The 18,768-nt window shown below is 42.1% G+C and overlaps 1 protein-coding gene across 6 annotated transcripts in view; it reads left to right on the forward strand.

Annotated features, from left to right (window-relative positions):
- The first annotated feature begins 9,748 nt into the window (after positions 1-9,748).
- Positions 9,749-18,768, forward strand: part of CNGB3 (cyclic nucleotide gated channel subunit beta 3) — a 105,450-nt gene continuing 96,430 nt past the window's right edge. For 4 of the 6 annotated variants that reach the window (XM_069957402.1, XM_069957404.1, XM_069957405.1 and 1 more), the window contains exons 1-2: positions 9,749-9,956; positions 14,713-14,792. In XM_069957402.1, coding sequence (XP_069813503.1) covers positions 14,750-14,792 — 43 coding nt within the window. In that variant the 5' untranslated portion in view covers positions 9,749-9,956; positions 14,713-14,749. Of the gene's footprint in view, positions 9,957-12,996; positions 13,076-14,712; positions 14,793-18,768 lie in introns of those variants that run through there. The other 2 variants (XM_069957400.1, XM_069957401.1) reach the window with 2 other exon arrangements.

Below are 18,768 nucleotides of genomic sequence, written 5' to 3' on the forward strand. Positions count from 1 at the left end.
AGAAAGTTGCGTACATGGCAAGATAAATGTTCGCATGTTCGAATATGTTCGAAAATGATTGTTATAACCATTCCAATCATTGAAATTGTGATCATCGATCCCGAACAATTAGCATCATGTTCGTACAAACATACAAACGTGTTCGCTTATCACTAAGGCTATGTTCCCATGTAGTATGAGACCGGCCGTTCCGTGACCTGACCAGGTCATGGAACGACCGGTCTCAGAAAAGATCATCCCGGCCGGTACTGCAGTACTGGCCGGATAATCTCAAGCGCCGCTGAGTTCTGATGGGGGCGCATCTGTGCACGCCCGCATCAGAACTCTGCACTGACATGTCAGTTTTCTACGGCGCCGCTAGGGATTCTGGCCGGAGTATATACCCTGTGTATACACTCCAGGTGTTATTTCCTTGGTGGGAAATGCCTTCCGGCGGGGTCATGGAACATGGAACCTGTAAACTGGCATGAAGGAGGAGAGGTAAACAATTATTGTTGAATGAATGATGTTCTCTCCTGCCCCTGCCGGCTGTAAATAATTTTAAATTGCTGGACTTCTCCTTTAAAAAGTGAAAAAAAAATAAGTAAATAAAATTTTTAAAAATATGACATCCCCAATTAACATTAAAATTAATTCCCTTACCATTTTATATATAAAACAACTAAAAATATGCAATTGTCCAATCTATTAAGCTATATCCATAATATTCCAGGAGAGTGAACACTGTAAACGGAAAAAAAACAAAAACGCCAGGATTACAGATTTTTTTGTCACATTATTTATCATAGTATTAGGGTCAGTATTATTAGTTAAAACCGAGAGACCAAAATGAGGACCGTAAATTGAGAACCTTGCATCAAAGTGCTGTCCATCACTAAATATCATCTTGTTTTCTAGTCATTCGCCATTCTTCCCAGATTAAAGCCTCAATATATCTTTATAGCAGCCAGAAGTCCATTTTTCTGATACTGAGCTCCAAATCCCTTACATTCCTCTGGAGACAGCTTATGGGCTTACTGCATACTATTATACATTCAATGCAATAATAAAACAGTATGGAGTAAGCGCCTAAGCTCCCTCTAGTAGGGGCTGGGAAGTAGCCTGCATGTCTCCTCAGTCTAGAGCGTGGTAACAGGGAATCAGAGCTCCCACCAATTAAAAATGAATCCATTATGAAATGAATCTATGAAGAATTTTCAACCTATGCCAATATCCTATAATGAGAAGGGTTACTAAATATTTGTGTAGTGTCAGAGTACAGGTGGTCCACTATGTTTTATTCCACCTGGGTAAAGTAACTCTATCAGGTATCACACTAGAAGGGGATGAAGATGTTGTTATGTGTTTCCCCACTAGGTGTCACTGTTAGTCTTGTCTTTCTTTGTGAGAGTATTGGGTTAAGTTTTATTGTCATGAGTTGTTGTGTGTCCTATCACAGTTGCAGATGTTTCTACGTATTATATTTCTTCTTTCTCCTGTCTCCAGCATCCCCACCAATCACAGCCAAGCTCTGTTGCCCCTATGAAATGTTCCTACTGGAGGGTTGGGGGGGGGGGGATCTTCAGAGAGTTTTTAGTGATCTGCAGTGCGGAGCACACGAGAGAGAGAGTTGTTGCTGCGGTCTCCACCCAGGCCTGGTCTTAGCGCCTGGGACCTTCCTCTTCTAAAGTACAACTTCCTAGCCATGTCGGGCTAGTGCCAGAGCTGGTGGCATATGCTATATGGGATGCAGGGGACTACCCTGTCTTTGCTGGGGACTCTTTCTCAAACACTGCAATAAGCTGCCGGAGGTACATCTACTTAGGACCTCAGCTGAAGGAACTAGACAGGGCACCACAACCCCAAGCCAGCCACAAGCCCACTACTACTTCTACCTCAACTTCTCTACACTTCTCATCTTCTGTCTATGCGGCACCTGCAGAAGTGTTTGCCTTGTGTGGGGGTCGGTTTCAACACCACTCCTGGGCACCATGACAAGTGCCCAAGTGACCCTACACCTACCTAGCTGCAACATCACCTAATAGCTACCCCGGGTCATGGCATTTGTAATTCTACTTACCACTATGGGAATTCATTGCAAACTTTCGGATAAGAACGTTAACATTTCAGATATAAATTATCAGATGTTTTCCAACCCATAAACGGATGCACAATGGCCAGCGACACAATGGATATGGACAACCAGCTTTTCTTACATTCTTTAATGTCATTTCAGATTGACATACCAACCCTAAATTAATGTTTCTGGACATTGCTAAATTTAATAAAGCAGAAGAAAATAAAAAGGAGCTGTCTCCCCGTCTCCTCCGATACTACTAATGACACACAAACCATGACAGGCTGTAATAATGGTTGAAATAACAATAGTTTACGGCAAAATACGATCAGAAATTTGAGACATTAGAGATTTTTTCTCCATAGTTTGATATGACTTAAGTACTCAAAGCAGGTTGATATGTAGACGCAAGGTCTTTTTAAAGGGATATTTAACTCAAACATAACTTTTTATGTAGGTGTGATGACTCGGCTGCCTGGGTGTAGGAGCATACAGGTGTGGTGTTGATACCTGTTTGGCCAGTTAGCTGTCCCCAAATGGTCAGTAACCTCCAGGAGTGTTGAAGGTCACTTGGGCACGGTCACGGTAACCGAGAGTGGTAGAGGACCAACCCGGGTAGTTGGTAATGCCACTCACAGAAAGGGGAAAAATAACCGAAGTGTTCGGCAGTGTGCCCGGGTGCAAATAGACAAGACAGAGTCCTGTGCATTTAGTAGGAAGAATAGAACACTTTACTGAATAAGGCTTGAACAGTGAACAGTACACATAATACAGTTAGTGCAAATCTTGACAAACGTAGTTGAGGATAGTAGAGTAAGACCAGTGCTTTGTAGAAATAGGTGCTTGTAGTAATAAGTGCTTTGCAGAGAAGGAAGAGGAGGGGAGTTGCCAGAGGAGCCCTGACCAATGTAGAATATGTGCTTTGCTGGAACTGAGGTGTAGATAAGAAGTAAGTGATACTCGTACTCACGTATAGTCTGACCGCTTTCTGCCCCCTAGTTGCCTAGAACCCATCCTAGGTGGGTAGCACGAGGTCTAGTCATTGGTTATCTGGGTGTAGCAGACTTCCGAAATTACCCAGTTGTCTTGCACTGCGCAGTAGGATACGTAGACCTATTCTGGTAGCTTTGGCCTACTGAGGTCAGCTCCTTTTGTTTCAGGAGACTGCCCTGCACATTTTAGAAGGGCTCCTGGCATGGTCAAGGGTTATGCTAGGTGGCTTCTCTCCCCTAAGATGAACTTAGCACAGCATAGTGAAAGTAGTTGCTTGCATAAGGGAAGTCTCTCCAAGAGCTAGCTTCTCACACATCTGTCCCCTCTGGAAACTAGTCTGAACTAACTCACTTCTTCCACCAAGTTAACTCCTCCTACAGGGGTAAATCTAAACCCTCCTGTGAGTGGTAGTAAGAGACAAGAAGGAAAGATTAGAAAGAAAGAGCACCTGGGGCTGGTCAGGATAGAAACACATGGTACAACACAGTTAACCCTGTACTCTACAGCTGTGCATAAGAGACATAAACAGTATTGACACCTAGTGGGGAAAATAAGGTACTACATCTCCCACTGGTTAACCTGAGCGAAAACTTTATACAGGTGCCAAGGAACAGCACCCTGTGCTGTCACACAACATAGGTCCATCCCCAGCATGAGGCCACCTTATCGTTGGGGGGATGGTTTACACTATTTATTTTTTTGTCAGTTGGGGGGCTGCTTTTAGCTATTTTCATATCTGTGTTAAGTCTGTATCTTGCTATTAGTGGTGAGCTATTGCACTTTTTGTGTTTTTGTTTGTTTATAAGTTTTCATATGTTGACACTAACAATTCCTTCCATACTTGTTATTATCTATTCAGTCTCCTTTTACAAGTTCTGAACTGCTGCTTTCTACAGAAGACACAAAATTTGTTTGCAAGCTTTTCTCTCTGTCTCCCCCTCCCTTTTAAGGCGGATAATGTAAACAAGTTCCTATCCGCAACTTTGTCCTGCTGTGAGGATTAATCAAAGTGAATTCATAAGTAACTTGACCTCAGATGAACCCTCCCAGCATTACAAAAATTCTATAAACTTGTAGATAAAGCCTGTCAGGGACTTGCTTATATCAGCTGTCTCGGAAAGGGAGAGGAGAGGAGGGGTTGATGAAGAGAAAAGCTCACATACAGTTTATTGTGTCTTAAGCAAAAACAGCGGCTCAGAACTGTGGGAAGGAGACTGAATAGATCACAACAAGTATAAAATGAATTGTAAGTCTCACCAGGGGCAGCAACATATTAAAAGTAGAAATGAGCGAACTGGGTTCGGGTTCGAGTCGATCCGAACCCGAACGTTCGGCATTTGATTAGCTGGGGCTGCTGAACTTGAATAAAGCTCTAAGATTGTCTGGAAAACGTGGATACAGCCAATGACTATATCCATGTTTTCCACATAGCCTTAGGGCTTTATCCAACTTCAGCAGCCCCGGCTAATCAAATGCAGAAAGTTCGGGTTCGGATCGACTCGAGCATGCTCGAAGTTCGCTCATCTCTAATTAAAAGTTATGTTTGAGTGGAATACCCCTTTAAGAACTACTATAGCAGCCTGCTGGGCTGGTTGTTCCCAGAAACCTACAAAAGTTTTAGCAATACCCCAGACAAATTTGATGCTCCCCAGGCCAGTAGTATGTGGCTATATAAATTATCTAGTGTTGCTTCTTGGGCAAAAAAAAATTACATAATTACTGTATATTATTTGTTAAGCCAATAACCAAATAGTTATTAAAGTTTCCTTCTCATTCTACATCATACAGTGTTCATGATTTATTTATGGGGTTTTTTTTTCCCCGTAAATGATCCGCTCACTAACTTTTGGAAGCATGACCTGTGATTTGTGCCTGTAGTCGTGTAGCAATAAGGTGAGTGAAGCTGTATATAAAGAAGCTGTATGTAGGCCATGTCTGACTTGTCAACTTTAGTCTCCACATCTATCAGAGTAGAGAACTAAGTTGTAATTTATTAGGAAATGGGCAGCTTGTATCAGTTTCTTCTATTTCAACATTGAAAATTTTTGTCGAAAAGTCAAGAATTCATATATTCATGCATAGACTTGATATTTGTAATGAACATCATATCCACATTATTATTCAGGTTCAAGTGTCACATAAAAAGTTAATGTGAAAAAATTCTATGGACTTAATTCATAAAATGCAGTCAGTCACGTTGAGGAGTGCAATAAGGTACTTAATAATTCCATAATGTTTTCCTCGGTATTAAGGGATTTCAGAATCTTTTTTTCCTTAAAGGGATATTCCCATCTCAACTAATATAGTTATACCTAAAATCTCAAGCCTTCCCATACTTATCAGCTGCTGTATGTCCTGCATGAAATGTTGTTTTCTTTTCAGTTTGACACAGTACTCTCTGCTGCCACCTCTGTCCAAGACAGGAACTGTCCAGAGCAGGAGAGGTTGTCTATGGGGATTTGCTGCTAATCAGCACACAAGTTGTAGAAAATTCTAGGCTCATCTCGTGAGGTAATTTACAGCCATCACCTCCAGATCTCTGTGCTTGGTGTTGGTGTGTCTCAGTTAGAAAACCACGTCTGTGCACCCTGGCTATCAACTACATCCTCCCTTCCCAGTGACCGTATAGCCTTGGGATCTTGTTCCATTCCTAGTTCTCTGCTCAGCTCCAGTCCGAACAACGTCTCCATTTAGCATTTTATACATCGACCGCAAAAAAACATAATCTAGTCCCGGCCTCCAGTACTCCTTCATTTCCTGCAGTCGGTGGTCAGCGAGGACCTTCTCTGAGCCTATCCGTCTCTGGTGAGAACCGGGGGCTCCTTAGACTCCTTAGAGAAGGTACATCATCACTCCTCGGTTATCCAGGGGATCCAAGTTCTCATGCCTGGACCATCCTTTACATAGATGATGGCTTTTATACCCTCCAAATGCAAGGGGGTTAAGATATACAGAGGTGTCAGACTAGCACATCAATGAAAGAACCAGAATCCATAGGGAAAACCAAAAACAAGGCAGAACCAAATCAAAATCCAAACCAGTAATAGAGATCAATCAGAATAGGAGATCTCATCAGGTCCAAAACAAAATCAGGGGTCAGGAATCCAGGCAGCAAACAATAACTATGAGAACGCTCCTAATCGCTGGAACTTCAATAACGTGGGACGGCCCCTGAGGGCATTAAAGGTCTGACCTGCCCTGCCATCACCTATAGGCGATGTTCACACAGTATTTATAGGTCCTATAAAGTTATCTATTAACTGGGTCCCATATTATCCTATGGTAGTTGATGGCCATGTTAGAGCATGTGCACTACCCTGGACTTTTTAGTTTCTTGTGAAGAACATAGTTCTGCATTTGGAAGAAGATAGGACTAACAAGGCTGCCTCTATCTGGGGGCCCCACAGCAACCACATGGCCTGATTCTGTCTATATATCAGTTGCCGATGGAAGATTTTATAGAGAGTTCAATGACTAACCTGGAATAAAAATAATCGAGCCCATGCAATAATAATTATATGCGATGCTAACAATAATTATATTGTCTGAACTTGACAAAGGAGGTCCTGAGAAACTCTCTCCACACATGGTATCATGTATTAAGACTACAGCAAGTAGGAAAAATAAATGATGAAATTGTGAGAAGCTCAAAACTGTTTTATTATAGGGTTCTGTCAAAGTGCTCAGCGGGCCCAGCTGTGGACGTAACTTTATTGCCAATGACATCTGGTGTCTTGGCATCTTCCAGAGATGTTATACTGAGCGCTCCAAATTATAGGCACACTAAATTCATTTTTTTTCTCTTTTTTTTTCTTCTTAGTTGACCTTCCTCACTATATAAGCTACTTTAACGCTATATAAATCGTGAACCCAGGATCTAGAATGGAAATGAAAAAAAAAATAAAAATAATAATGTATATAAAGTCATAGCTGTAGCTAGGCTTTTATTCACCTTATTATTTTTATTTTTTTTAAGTATAATAGTATACATATTTTGGGTCAACAACAATACATATACATACACAATTGCTCTACACACACATGGTACTGCTATATACACTCATACATACACACATTTAAACAGCATGCAACACACACACCATATATAACTATACATTACACCCACACACATACACCCCATGCATACATGCATTTTGCACACACATACTGTACACAATATATTGTTGGAAACATTACACAGAGGGCCCACGGTATGAAACACCCTGCAGATTAATCCTCTCTTCTTTTCTATCTTTGCTCCTTTGATATTATTACAACAGTCAGTAATATGCTTCAGCTGTTGTAACTTAAAAGGGAACGTCGGCAAAAAATGTTTTCTTTTAAATCAACTGGTTTCTTAAAGTTTTAAAGATTTGTAATTTACTTCTATTTAAAAATCCCAAGTTTTCCAGTACTTATCAGCTGATATATGTCCTCCAGTCTGACACAATGCTCTCTGCTGCCGCCTCTGTCCATGTCAGCAGTAGCAAATTCTCATAGAAAACCTCTTGCTGACATGCACAGAAGTGGTAGCAGAGAGGGTCAGATTGGAAAGAATACACCACTTCCTGCAGGGCATACGGAAGCTGATAAGTACTGGAAGACTTGGGATTTTTAAATAGAAGTAAATTGCAAATACTGTATATATAACTTTCTGAAGCCAGTTGATTTAAAAGGGGAAAAAATTGCTGGAATTCCCCTTTTAGGATATGTGCACACTATGCAATTTCTGCAGAGCCTTTAAACGGATTCTGCTTCAAGTTCCACCAGTTCCATAGACTCAATGATATTGCCAGCGAATTCCACCGTCCACCAAAAGAAAAGATAGAAGAATCCGCCGGCAAATATAATTGAGTCTATGGAACGGGGTGAACATCAAGCGGAGGCCACTCGGCAGAATCCACTTGAAGTCTCTGCTAAAATTCTGTAGTGTGCACATTTCCTTAAAGGGGTTGTCCAGCGAAAATCTTTTTCTTTCAAATGAACTGGTGTCAGAAAGTTATATAGATTTGTAATTTACTTCTATTAAAAAATCTCAAGTCCTCCCATACTTACTAGCTACTAAATGTCCTGCAGGAAATGTTTTATTTTCAGTCTGACAGAGAGCTCTCTGCTGACATCTCTGGCCATGACAGGAACTGTCCAGAGCAGGAGAGGTTTTCTATGGGGGATTCATAGAAAACCGAGACAGAGTTCCTGTCTTTGCCAGAGATGTCAGCAGAGAGCACTGTGTCATAGGGAAAATAAAACATTTCCTGACATACAGTAGCTATGGGAAGACTTGAGATTTTTTAATAGAAGTAAATTACAAATCTATAAAACTTTCTGATATCAGTTGATTTGAAAGAAAAAGATTTTCACTGGACAACACCTTTAAAGCGACTCTGTACCCACAATCTGTCCCCCCCCCCCCCCCCTCCCCCAAACCGCTTGTACCTTCAGATAGCTGCTTTTAATCCAAGATCTGTCCTGGGGTCCGTTCGGCAGGGGATGCAGTTAATGAGCTAAAAACAGCTTTTAATCCGGCAGCGCTGTGTCTAACGGCCGGGGCTTACATTTGTATATGCATTAGGCTGGCACACCCTCTCTGTCCTTCCTCCCCACCCTCCTCATCATTAGGAATGCTCCAGGCAGATTGCTTCCTATTCCCCACCTGTGTGCATAATGAACATGGGCTGGATTGTTAAGACACCTGTGCAAAGCTCAAACAGCAGTAAATGTTCCTGGATGATTCCTAATGATGAGGATGGAAGGGGAGGAAGGATGGAGAGGTGGTGCCAGCCTAATGCATATACAAATGTAAGCCCCGGCCGTAAGACACAGCGCTGCAGGATTAAAAGTTGTTTTTAGGAGAATAGCTGCATCACCTGCTGAACGGACCCCAGGACAGATCTTGGATTAAAAGCAGCTATCCAAAGGTACAAGTGGTTTGGGGGGACAGACTGTGGGTACAGACTCCCTTTAAGCAGTAAAGGCAAAAGAAGGCAGTATCTTCTGCTCATTCCACATCTTTACACGAGTGCACCTGTGGTGACACACACACACACACACACACACGTTTTTCAGAAGTATACTCATTATATTCTACTCAATTAAAAACATGTCTCTGTAAGAAATCCTAAGCATATGCGATGAGATTTTTCATATATTTCTATAGCCACCAACTTTAAAGGGTATAGCTTCATATTAAAGGGGTTATCTGGGATTAGAAATGACTAACTTTTTTAATTCAAAACAGCGCCACTCATGTATAGAGCTTATTTGTAGTACTGCATCTCAGTGCCATTCAAGTCAATTGAGCAAGGTTGTATTACCACACATAGCCTGGGGACAGGTGTGGTGCTGTTCTTGGAAGAAAGCAGCTACATGTATGTTTTTCTTTTCCTGTTACCCCCTCTTAGGTCTCTTACAACCAGTAAGATGCATAAAGCCATTCTCACGAGGCCTTGAAGATGTAGCTTTAATGCCTTTGGGTAAGATGCTAACTTCCGCAATGGCAGATGGCGGCATTGCCAGTTTTGCCACCTTCAGCAATCTGTTAACAATTCTCCGACGACAAGTTCTGCAGACCTAGGGGTCCAATTTCCATATTTGTTAGTATCTGAATTTTAAATGAACGTCAAATAGCGGAATAAGAGATTTCCATTCCTAGCAACAAAAAAAAACTGACTGTGCAGCCTAATGACTGTCTTCAGAATGTCACAAGTGGGCTTCCTTATCTGGTCACAGACTTTGCATTATGGAATTTAATTAAGCTAAACCCTAAAGTACTTAAAAGACTGATTAACTTGCCAGGTCAAAGCTAAGAAAGAAGTCAAACAGTTGACATAAGCAGTTGACGCGGGCTGTCAGCTGGGAACGCATCGCAGGACGGCCATGTGAACCAAGAGATTAGCCTGCACAGAAGGTAAGGTGGTATATACATTTATTTACATCTATAATGGCTCCTCGGAATATGGCCGCCATCCAAGCAATGACATCTAATGCTATAAATTCTGACGGAAAAGGACATCTTGTGGCCTGTTCTCAGAAGGATAGCACTATATAAGCATGTTACAATGATAGGGGGTACAGTGGTTGCCGTGGTAACCCAAGGGCCTACATAGAGATAGTACTATAAGTGACTATAGGGGAGCTCTATCCTAATATAATATTCTGTAATCTATAATAATCTATAATATTCTTTATCTATTAAAGGACTATAGGGAATAAGTACAGTAAAGCATATCGAATGTGTGTTTACAGCTAATATATATGTAAATGGATACTTAGCACTCCAGGAATGATAGATCATTGCACTGTAAAGGAACATCCTTAATCTTGTCTCTATCTAGTTCACGTTGCATTTACATAGTCATTAATATGATGAAGAAAATCTGGTATCTTTGTATTATTAAGGCCTCCATATGTCGGTCGCTCTGCTGGGAATGTGCGGCTTGGAATGCTTATTTTCCACTCTTCAGATTCTTGATAGACCTGGATTAATGGGGATTAGTGAAAATCAATTCCAATCCAAAACACGGCATTTAGAGCCCGGCCGGAGCACATGTGAAGTGTTAATACGGGGGGAAAAAATGAGCCGCTGTGCACTTCTGTTAACAAATCATATTATATTGCACACAGTATTTATTACGTTGTAGAGACATGCCATGAGACATTAGCCGAGCAGCATGATAATTACACATTGTGAACGGTGTTAGCGCACGTAGAACATATGGGAGCCACTGGAGATCTCCTATTATGGATTAGGATTTTATTACAGCATTAATGAACTTGTGATTTTCAATTAATTACTCAAATCCAATTTTAGTTATAATGCGTATTCGGCTGTATGTGGTTCTTTATGTTAGAGCTTACACATTGAAAGACATGCTGGTATTGAAGCCCATGTACCACAAGGTACATCGCTTTGTGTATTTTACATGAACAGACTGGTGTCTGCGCAGGAATGCTGGTGCCGCGTTCATTTTATTGGTCTGTTCCCGAGCATGAAGCACCGGACCCCAATGTGGCAAAACCCCTCCCCTCTGTGATGCACCTCCATTAGAATCAATGGAGCTGCGTCACAGGGAGGAGATTCTCAAACTGGGGGGCAGTGGGCCCGCCCCCAGTGCTTCATGCCAGGCCGATGCTCGGGAACAGATCAGCGCTGTGCGCGGGAAACAGGCGGCAGTTGAAAAAAAGGACATCGGCATCAGCATCCCTGTGCCTGCACCGGTCTGTTCATGTAAAAAACACAAAGCGATGTGCCTAGTGGTACATTAGCTTTATAGGGTACAAACACACACACCGTACACGCTGCGTATTTACTGCTGCGATACGCAGCAGATACGCAGCAGATTGGATCTATATAACTGAACACAGCATCAAATCTGCAGCAGATCTGCTGCGTATCTGCTGCATATACGGTGTGTGTGTTTGTACCCATAAGGATTTTCCAATAAAGGACCTGAGCAAGGGGGTCCCATGTCCCCATGGCTAAATTGGCCAGTGTTTGGACATCTATGCTGATACTTCATTTAGATCTATGAGACTGACAAGGATAGCCAAATATGATATGATATTATAGCCAAAGATGCTTATCAATCCACTTCTGTGTTTTATGGGATTCTAAGATGTGTGATTAAATAGGCCCGGACACAAAAACTAGGTGAAAAAAACATGGTTTACTGTAGTAAAGACAAAGACAAAGCAAGAGGTTAAACAAAGGATTAAACAAGAACAAGATATACTTAGTTATGAATATAGATAACACCAGTCCTAGGGGAGCCCCTCCAATGGACGGTTATTCAATGCACACCCGGTTGAAGAGTAGTTTCTTCCAAACACGGCTGCACCTGAGCAGCTATTTTACACTTGAATAATTTTTTCCCAAGGGCTCCCTTTGTGCTTAGTGTACCTGGTTTATAAAAACTTTCTCTCCACTCTTTTTCGATCCTTTAAAGGGGTAGTGCGGCGCTAAAAAATTATTCACAGAATAACACACATTACAAAGTTATACAACTTTGTAATGTATGTTATGTCTGTGAATGGCCCCCTTCCCCGTGTCCCACCACCCCCACCCATGTAACCGGAAGTGTAGTGCATTATACATACCTGATCCGTGCCGACACACGTCCGCCATCTTGTGCCAAACGTCATCTTCGGCCGGCCGGCCTGAACACCTTCGATCTTCCCGAGGGCCGGCCGCGTCATCAGCTGAGATTGGCTGAGCATAACTGTGCTCGGCCAATCGTGGCTCAGCGGCTGATGGGTGGGTTCTTTTATTAGAGCCCAGCATTGTTAGAAGCTGCTGCAGAACATCTTTGGGAGCAAACCTGTCAATCACTTGAGACACAACTGACATACACAAACACACACATATACACCAGTGCTACAGACATTGCTGACATACACACACATATATAGCCACAGATACATACACATACTGACATATAGATATATACACAGATACATATATACACACACTGACATATAAATATATACACAGATACATACATACACTCACTGACACACACACACACACACACACACAGCACTTACAGCTCCCAGGCTTCCCCCCTCCTCCTGTAGTCTGGGCTGATCTTCACATAGAAGTATTCAGGACCTTTGGGTCATGTGACCCAAAGGTCCTTCATCCCTCTCCTGTGCCGTCTGGCAGGTCCTGCTCCTCTGTTCAGCCCGCTCACCCGGCACTACAGTGAGGGGGCTGAACAGTGCAGTGGCGGGTCCCTCTTCCACTGGACCCCTGGGGGAGCGGGGTACCTACCATGAAGGCAGGGCAGGCTTTCTCGGGCCCCCTTCCTGCAGGGGCCCTATAGAAGTCGCCTTCCCTGCCTTCATTGTAGCTACGCCACTGTCTAACGTGTAGACCACAAAGAGACACTTCCCAATGAATTCTCAAGTATTAAAATATCTAGGAGATAAGATAAACATTAGACTAAGATAAGAAGGAAGGCAACAATAAACCCTTTAAGAAAGCACAGTATGAACACAGTGAACCCTTCCATATACATTCCATCCGTGGTAACTGAATCAGATAATTTTATGGGATAAAACTATCGGATTTTACTCTATTACACAGTCAGGCAATGAGTGTCATTTGTAGACAAATCCCTTTTAGGCTATGTTCACAATAACAGCCGTATCTCATAACAACAGCTGTTGTTGTGCAAATAATGGCCGTTATTTCAAAAATATCCGCTATTGTTTGCACAACAATGGCTGTTGTTATTAAATATGGCCGCTGTTTTTACATGCTGTGAAAATAGCGTAGCTTACCACTCAGTCTTTAATGTCTGATTCACTAGAGGTGTTACTTATAGCTTCAGGTTCACAATACGACACCAGATACCAGAGGTGTAACAAGAAATGGCTGGGCCCCATAGCAAATTTTGATTGGGTCCTACGACTGACCACTAAGCCATGAAGTGTAGTCATAACTGCATAACTGCAAGCACTAGTCAGGAGTGCTTGCAATTAAAGGGACATGGGCAGAACCCGGGAGACCTGGGGGCTGCAAATGATGACAGCTTAGGTGGCCCAGTGTATTGCAGGAGTGGGCCAAGGGGCCCCCTGATGCAGCAGGCCCCATAGTAGCCGCTATGACTACTACAGTGGTAGTTACGCCCCTGCCTGATACATGGCTCACCAACCAGACACAGTAGTGACCATGCTGTGTTTTCTTATGGGAAAAAGGACCATTGGGCCATTGATTCCTAATGATAAGCTGACACTTCCTGTTCTGTACAGGTCACTTCCTATTTGTGTCCTCCTTATCATCACAAATAGCAATACATTGACAGGTAACACCAGAATATAAGACACCACACTGAGAAAAGCCGATATTTAGAGCTCAGCCTCTTCCTCTGCGGAATTACCTCTGCACAGGTTACAGTGCATAGAAGCTTCTTCCATATAAAATAATACGATCTGCTCTAGACTATTATGGCTATACCCATATGGCTGGCTGTAAAGCATATCTCTAAATGCTGTTAAACACAACTTAGACAGATGGTCACCCCCATAATTTTGTTGGAAAAAAAATGAAATAAATAATCTGAAAAAAAAGAAAAAAGAAACCCAGGTCCCTAGTGCCACTTATTGGACATTAGTAACTAGTAAATATATGACCCATAAAAGAGGCTTGAAACATGGCTAGCTAATGTGCATTCGTCCCTCCTAGGAAGCATTGCCAGGTTTATATGACTCTCAGCTGGCAGTCTCCACAAGGAGAAGCACTACCACATAATACCATGCAGAAGGGATTTTATGGACCTATTTTTTCGGAATGCAAAAAAAAAAGGAAAAAAATCCGGCACTTATCAGTTCTTTGCTAATAGAGTTCTTTTATCAGGTCCATTTTGAATTTTGAATCACATGTATTGTTTATAGACTCTGTTGACATATGGATGCATACGCATCAATACACACTAGTAAGGCTGCAGAGGTATGATGCTTTAACATCATGTGTGCCATGGGTGATGCTCTAACATACAAATGTCATGTGACCACAAGGAGATCTGTGCAGCCATATGTCTGACATGGTCATTTTTACAGTTTATTATATTAAGTATAATTGTTTATCCACAAGATACAATAAGCATTGAAATAGAATTGTACCTTGGTAATATGTGCATAGTCTAATACATATGTTTCTACAGACAGGAGAAGAGGCATTAAGAAAGACACCAAACAGCGATGAAAAGATTTAACTTCAAAGCAAAGTTCTTTGCCCCACAAAGTAAGTTTTAAGATTCATTTTGTGTTACTGACCAAGGCTATGTTCACACTACATATATTTTCGTAAAAATATGTGATTAATACGAAAATATATGTTACATCGCCGTCTATGGAATCCCAGACGGAGTGTATATACATAGTATACGCTTCAGCTGGGATCTCTAGCGGAGCCGTGAGAAACTGACAGAAACAATTACCAGTTTTCCATAGAATTTTGGTTTCAACATACAATGGTCATCCTGGAACCAATTAATATCATATGTTGAGGGACGACTGTATATAAGGATTAAATGTATAGAAGAATATAAGAAATTTACGTTCATAGGTTTTTAATTGCTCTGCCGCCGAAAATGAGAGTAAAGATGCCTATTCACCTTCAGTAACAGTTATTTACCCAGTTCTCCAGATACACAGCCAATGGTTTATATGTTCTCTGTAGGTAAGGGAGCCAATGGCAGATTTGGTTTATCACTCAGAGAAAGAAGGAGTTGGGCAGTTAAAATCCATCATCATCTATTGTGGAGAGGCCCCCATATACCTCATACTGATGCCGGTAACAGGTCTGGTCTTCTTCCATATAAAGTGTATGGGGGCTTTTATGTCAAGTTCCACTTCTTAGAGCACAGTAGTAAAAAACAATCCTTGGAGAATGACTTCAAGAAGCTTAAACTATACTAACAAATGTACATAGATAAAATCAGTGACTACAGAGAAGGCGGCACAATTACCAGCCCCTGGCTTTATTACATATCTATGGGCTCCATTATCAGGTCTATTATCAGGATGTATTCAGCTTGGTTGTTCTTCTGTATTCCTTTTTTATTATTTTTCATTTTCATGATGAGTTTCAGTGTAATCAGATCTGTCAGTTATTTAGTCTATCACCAAGTTATTTCAAGAGCAATATATGAAGTTTAATATACAACACATCAGATAAGAACTTCAGGCTCAATTTTCCAAGGTGCCGTACACCAACAATAGTGGAGTTAGTGAGAGAAATATATGCAATATTAAATCCTTTTTTGTTAAAGAGACAAGAGTATTTTATAAGTAATACTTGGGGGCAAACAGAAGTCTTGTGTTAGGAAGTTTTTGGAGCACAGGGGGCCCCTTAATCTGGCTGGGATACAAGTAGGTCCGCCATTTGTAAGGCAGCCTAATGCCGGGGTCCTTGTGTCCTTAAGCTTCCAGATATTATTTTTTTCTTGTTAGCCAATAAAGGTATTCTATAATTCTTTGGTCTCTTTTGACACCAAAGTATTTAACATCACATAGACTAAATATTTCTACATTTCAGAACAAGCTTATACCGCTCGCTGGCACTGGCATTGCCCAAGGGAACGTGCTTGCTCTGATATGCTGTGATGATGTTTGTCATAGTACACTGGCCAGGAAATGTGAATCACTTTCATCTCTCATATGTCCATGAAATCATTATTCTCCCCAAACTGGGAAAAAAAAAAAAAAAAAAACATGAACCGTTAACGTCTAACAAAGTTAAAACATAGAATTATAGCATTAAGTTGTCTTTTTTGCTAATATTATAAGTGTAAATTTAGATGTAAAGTGTTATCAATATTACACAACTATAAGGCACATAATAATAATAATAATAATAAAAATTAGCCATCTGGCAAATTCCTCTTGTGGCTTATCTTCCTGAGAACAAAAAGATCAGGCAATTAAAATTCAACATGCCCAATACTTCTTTTCCCTAACATCATCTGTTGCAGAGTCTTTTCTCTAACATTGTATGCTATGTGCTCAGCACTAGAGCCACTGAAATATGTGATGTATCCAAGCACAATGTTCTGACAGGTTATTTTTGGCCATGGGTTGGCCACAGGTTTCCAGAGAACATGGGCCACACAATAAATCTAAGAGAAATTCCCCCCTCAGCCCCCAAATCAGACCTTACTACAACATCAGCCCCAACAGGTTGCCCATACTGGGCCGACATTATTTCCCAAAACCCAGCAGATTCCCAGAGTTAGCTACTCGCAGGTTGCACTCAGCCCTTACTGCTTTAGGTGCTACCCACACAGGATGCTGCTTGGTACCTACTTTTACTGCCAGTCTTGCCATCTGTCCCATGATATCCACAACTTGGAAAGCCCGTAAAGACTCGCCTTTCGTTGCTAAGTTGACCTTATGGATCAGCATCACTCCTGAGCCACATCTTGTGACCTACAGTTCCCTAGCATCCTGTTGGTTTCCAGTCCCCCTATCTCTCCTGCAGAGTGGCAAGCCATCGCTCTAATGTCCAGGCCCAGGACCATTTTTTTAGACAAACAGGCCAATAGTATTTCCACTACACCTTACATGGCTGTCGTCTCCCTCACCTCGACACCATGAACACCTGCCTTATAACACTTCTTAAGGCTTCTCCCTCTCAGCATAGTGACATGGTACACCACTGTTACCAGGCCCATCCCTCTGGCACTATTAGGACTACAGATGAGCGAAGGAGACGGAAATTTGTTTAGCGAGCCTCGCACAATTTCTGTTAAATTCGTTAAGATTCGCAAATTGAACAAATTTCATTAAAACAACCAAACTATAGTAGCTACAATACTGGCACTATTACAGAAGGACGAATTTGTTAAAGCATGTTGTTGCAAAAGTGTCAAAAATTGGAAAATCACAATTTAGAAAAAAAAAGTTAATCAGCCAGTCAGTCATCCAATTTCTGTCATTCCTCTCCTCTCTGTCCCTATATCATTCTGTTAGTCTCTCCCTGCTCTGCTGTAACTGCCTGCTGCCATCCTGCTCTCTCCTCCACACACAGCTGACTGGCCGCCTCCGTTACCGAACCCCCTAAGGTGCCTTCACACAAACCGGATCCGCAGTGAATTTCATGCTGCAAATTCACAGTAAAATCCGCTGTGGATCCAGTGCCAGTGCATCCCTATGAGAATGTATACTCACAGCGGGATTGACATCCTGCTGCGAGTACGTAAGTTAACCTCCCGCCAGCCGGAGCATACATCACCAGCATCTCCAGCTTGCTTCGGGGGTTCTCGGCTGCACGTCCCGCTCAGCCAATTAGTGGCTGCGGAGGGGCAGCACACTGATTGGCTGAGCGAGATGCCGGGAACCCCCAAAGCAAGCTGGAGTGGGGAGCAGGTGATGTATAATCCGGCTGGCGGGAGGTTAACTTACATACTCGCAGCAGGATACATTCTCATAGGGATTACCTGGCACTGGGTCCACAGCGGATTTCACTGCGAATTTGCAGCGGGAAATCTGCTGCGGATCCGATGTGTGTGAAGGCACCCTTATGTAGAGGATCAGAGGGAGATGCTGACATCACAGAGGGGCGTGCAGCTGATTGGACGGGCACTAAAGATTATGCTTAATCCCTTTCACCCGCCCAATGACACTCCAGACCGCATGTGCGGCCGGCTTTTTTTTTTTTCCTTTACAAATCAGAGTGAATTCGCTGCATAGAACAAAGTGAATTGACAGCGCGATTCGCTGCAAATCTTTGCCAGATTTCTCTTCACTCACCTCTAACTAGGACTCGGACCCCCCAGAGATTATTGCAATACCTGTATCTCCCCATGGGGTTGGCAGACCAGACTACAACTACCAGAGTCAGGTATGGTATTAGGGCCTATCATCCCACAGTATACACATATACAGTGCAGCATAGCAATATATATATACACACAGTCAGAATATACATAAATATTCGATGAGCAGTCTTTAGGTGCAGTATACAGTTCTGCAAAGGGAAATTGCCCCCCCCCCCCCCCTTACAAATTTCTATATAATTTTCTATGGCCTTCTTCAATAACATCATTGTCTATGTCAATTTATGAAACACTCGTTTTATGTCAGTGACACTTGCGCACGTCTGTCCCCGGCACAGGCGTTTCCTCCTCAATGTTTTCACTATAAGATTGCTGTTCCTCGGGCTTCATGCTGTTCTTTTGATCTTTTTGGCTTCGTATTCCTCACAGCTTGTTTTTATT

The sequence above is a fragment of the Dendropsophus ebraccatus genome, chromosome 2 (assembly GCF_027789765.1).
Source record: "Dendropsophus ebraccatus isolate aDenEbr1 chromosome 2, aDenEbr1.pat, whole genome shotgun sequence".
Classification (NCBI taxonomy): domain Eukaryota; kingdom Metazoa; phylum Chordata; class Amphibia; order Anura; family Hylidae; genus Dendropsophus; species Dendropsophus ebraccatus.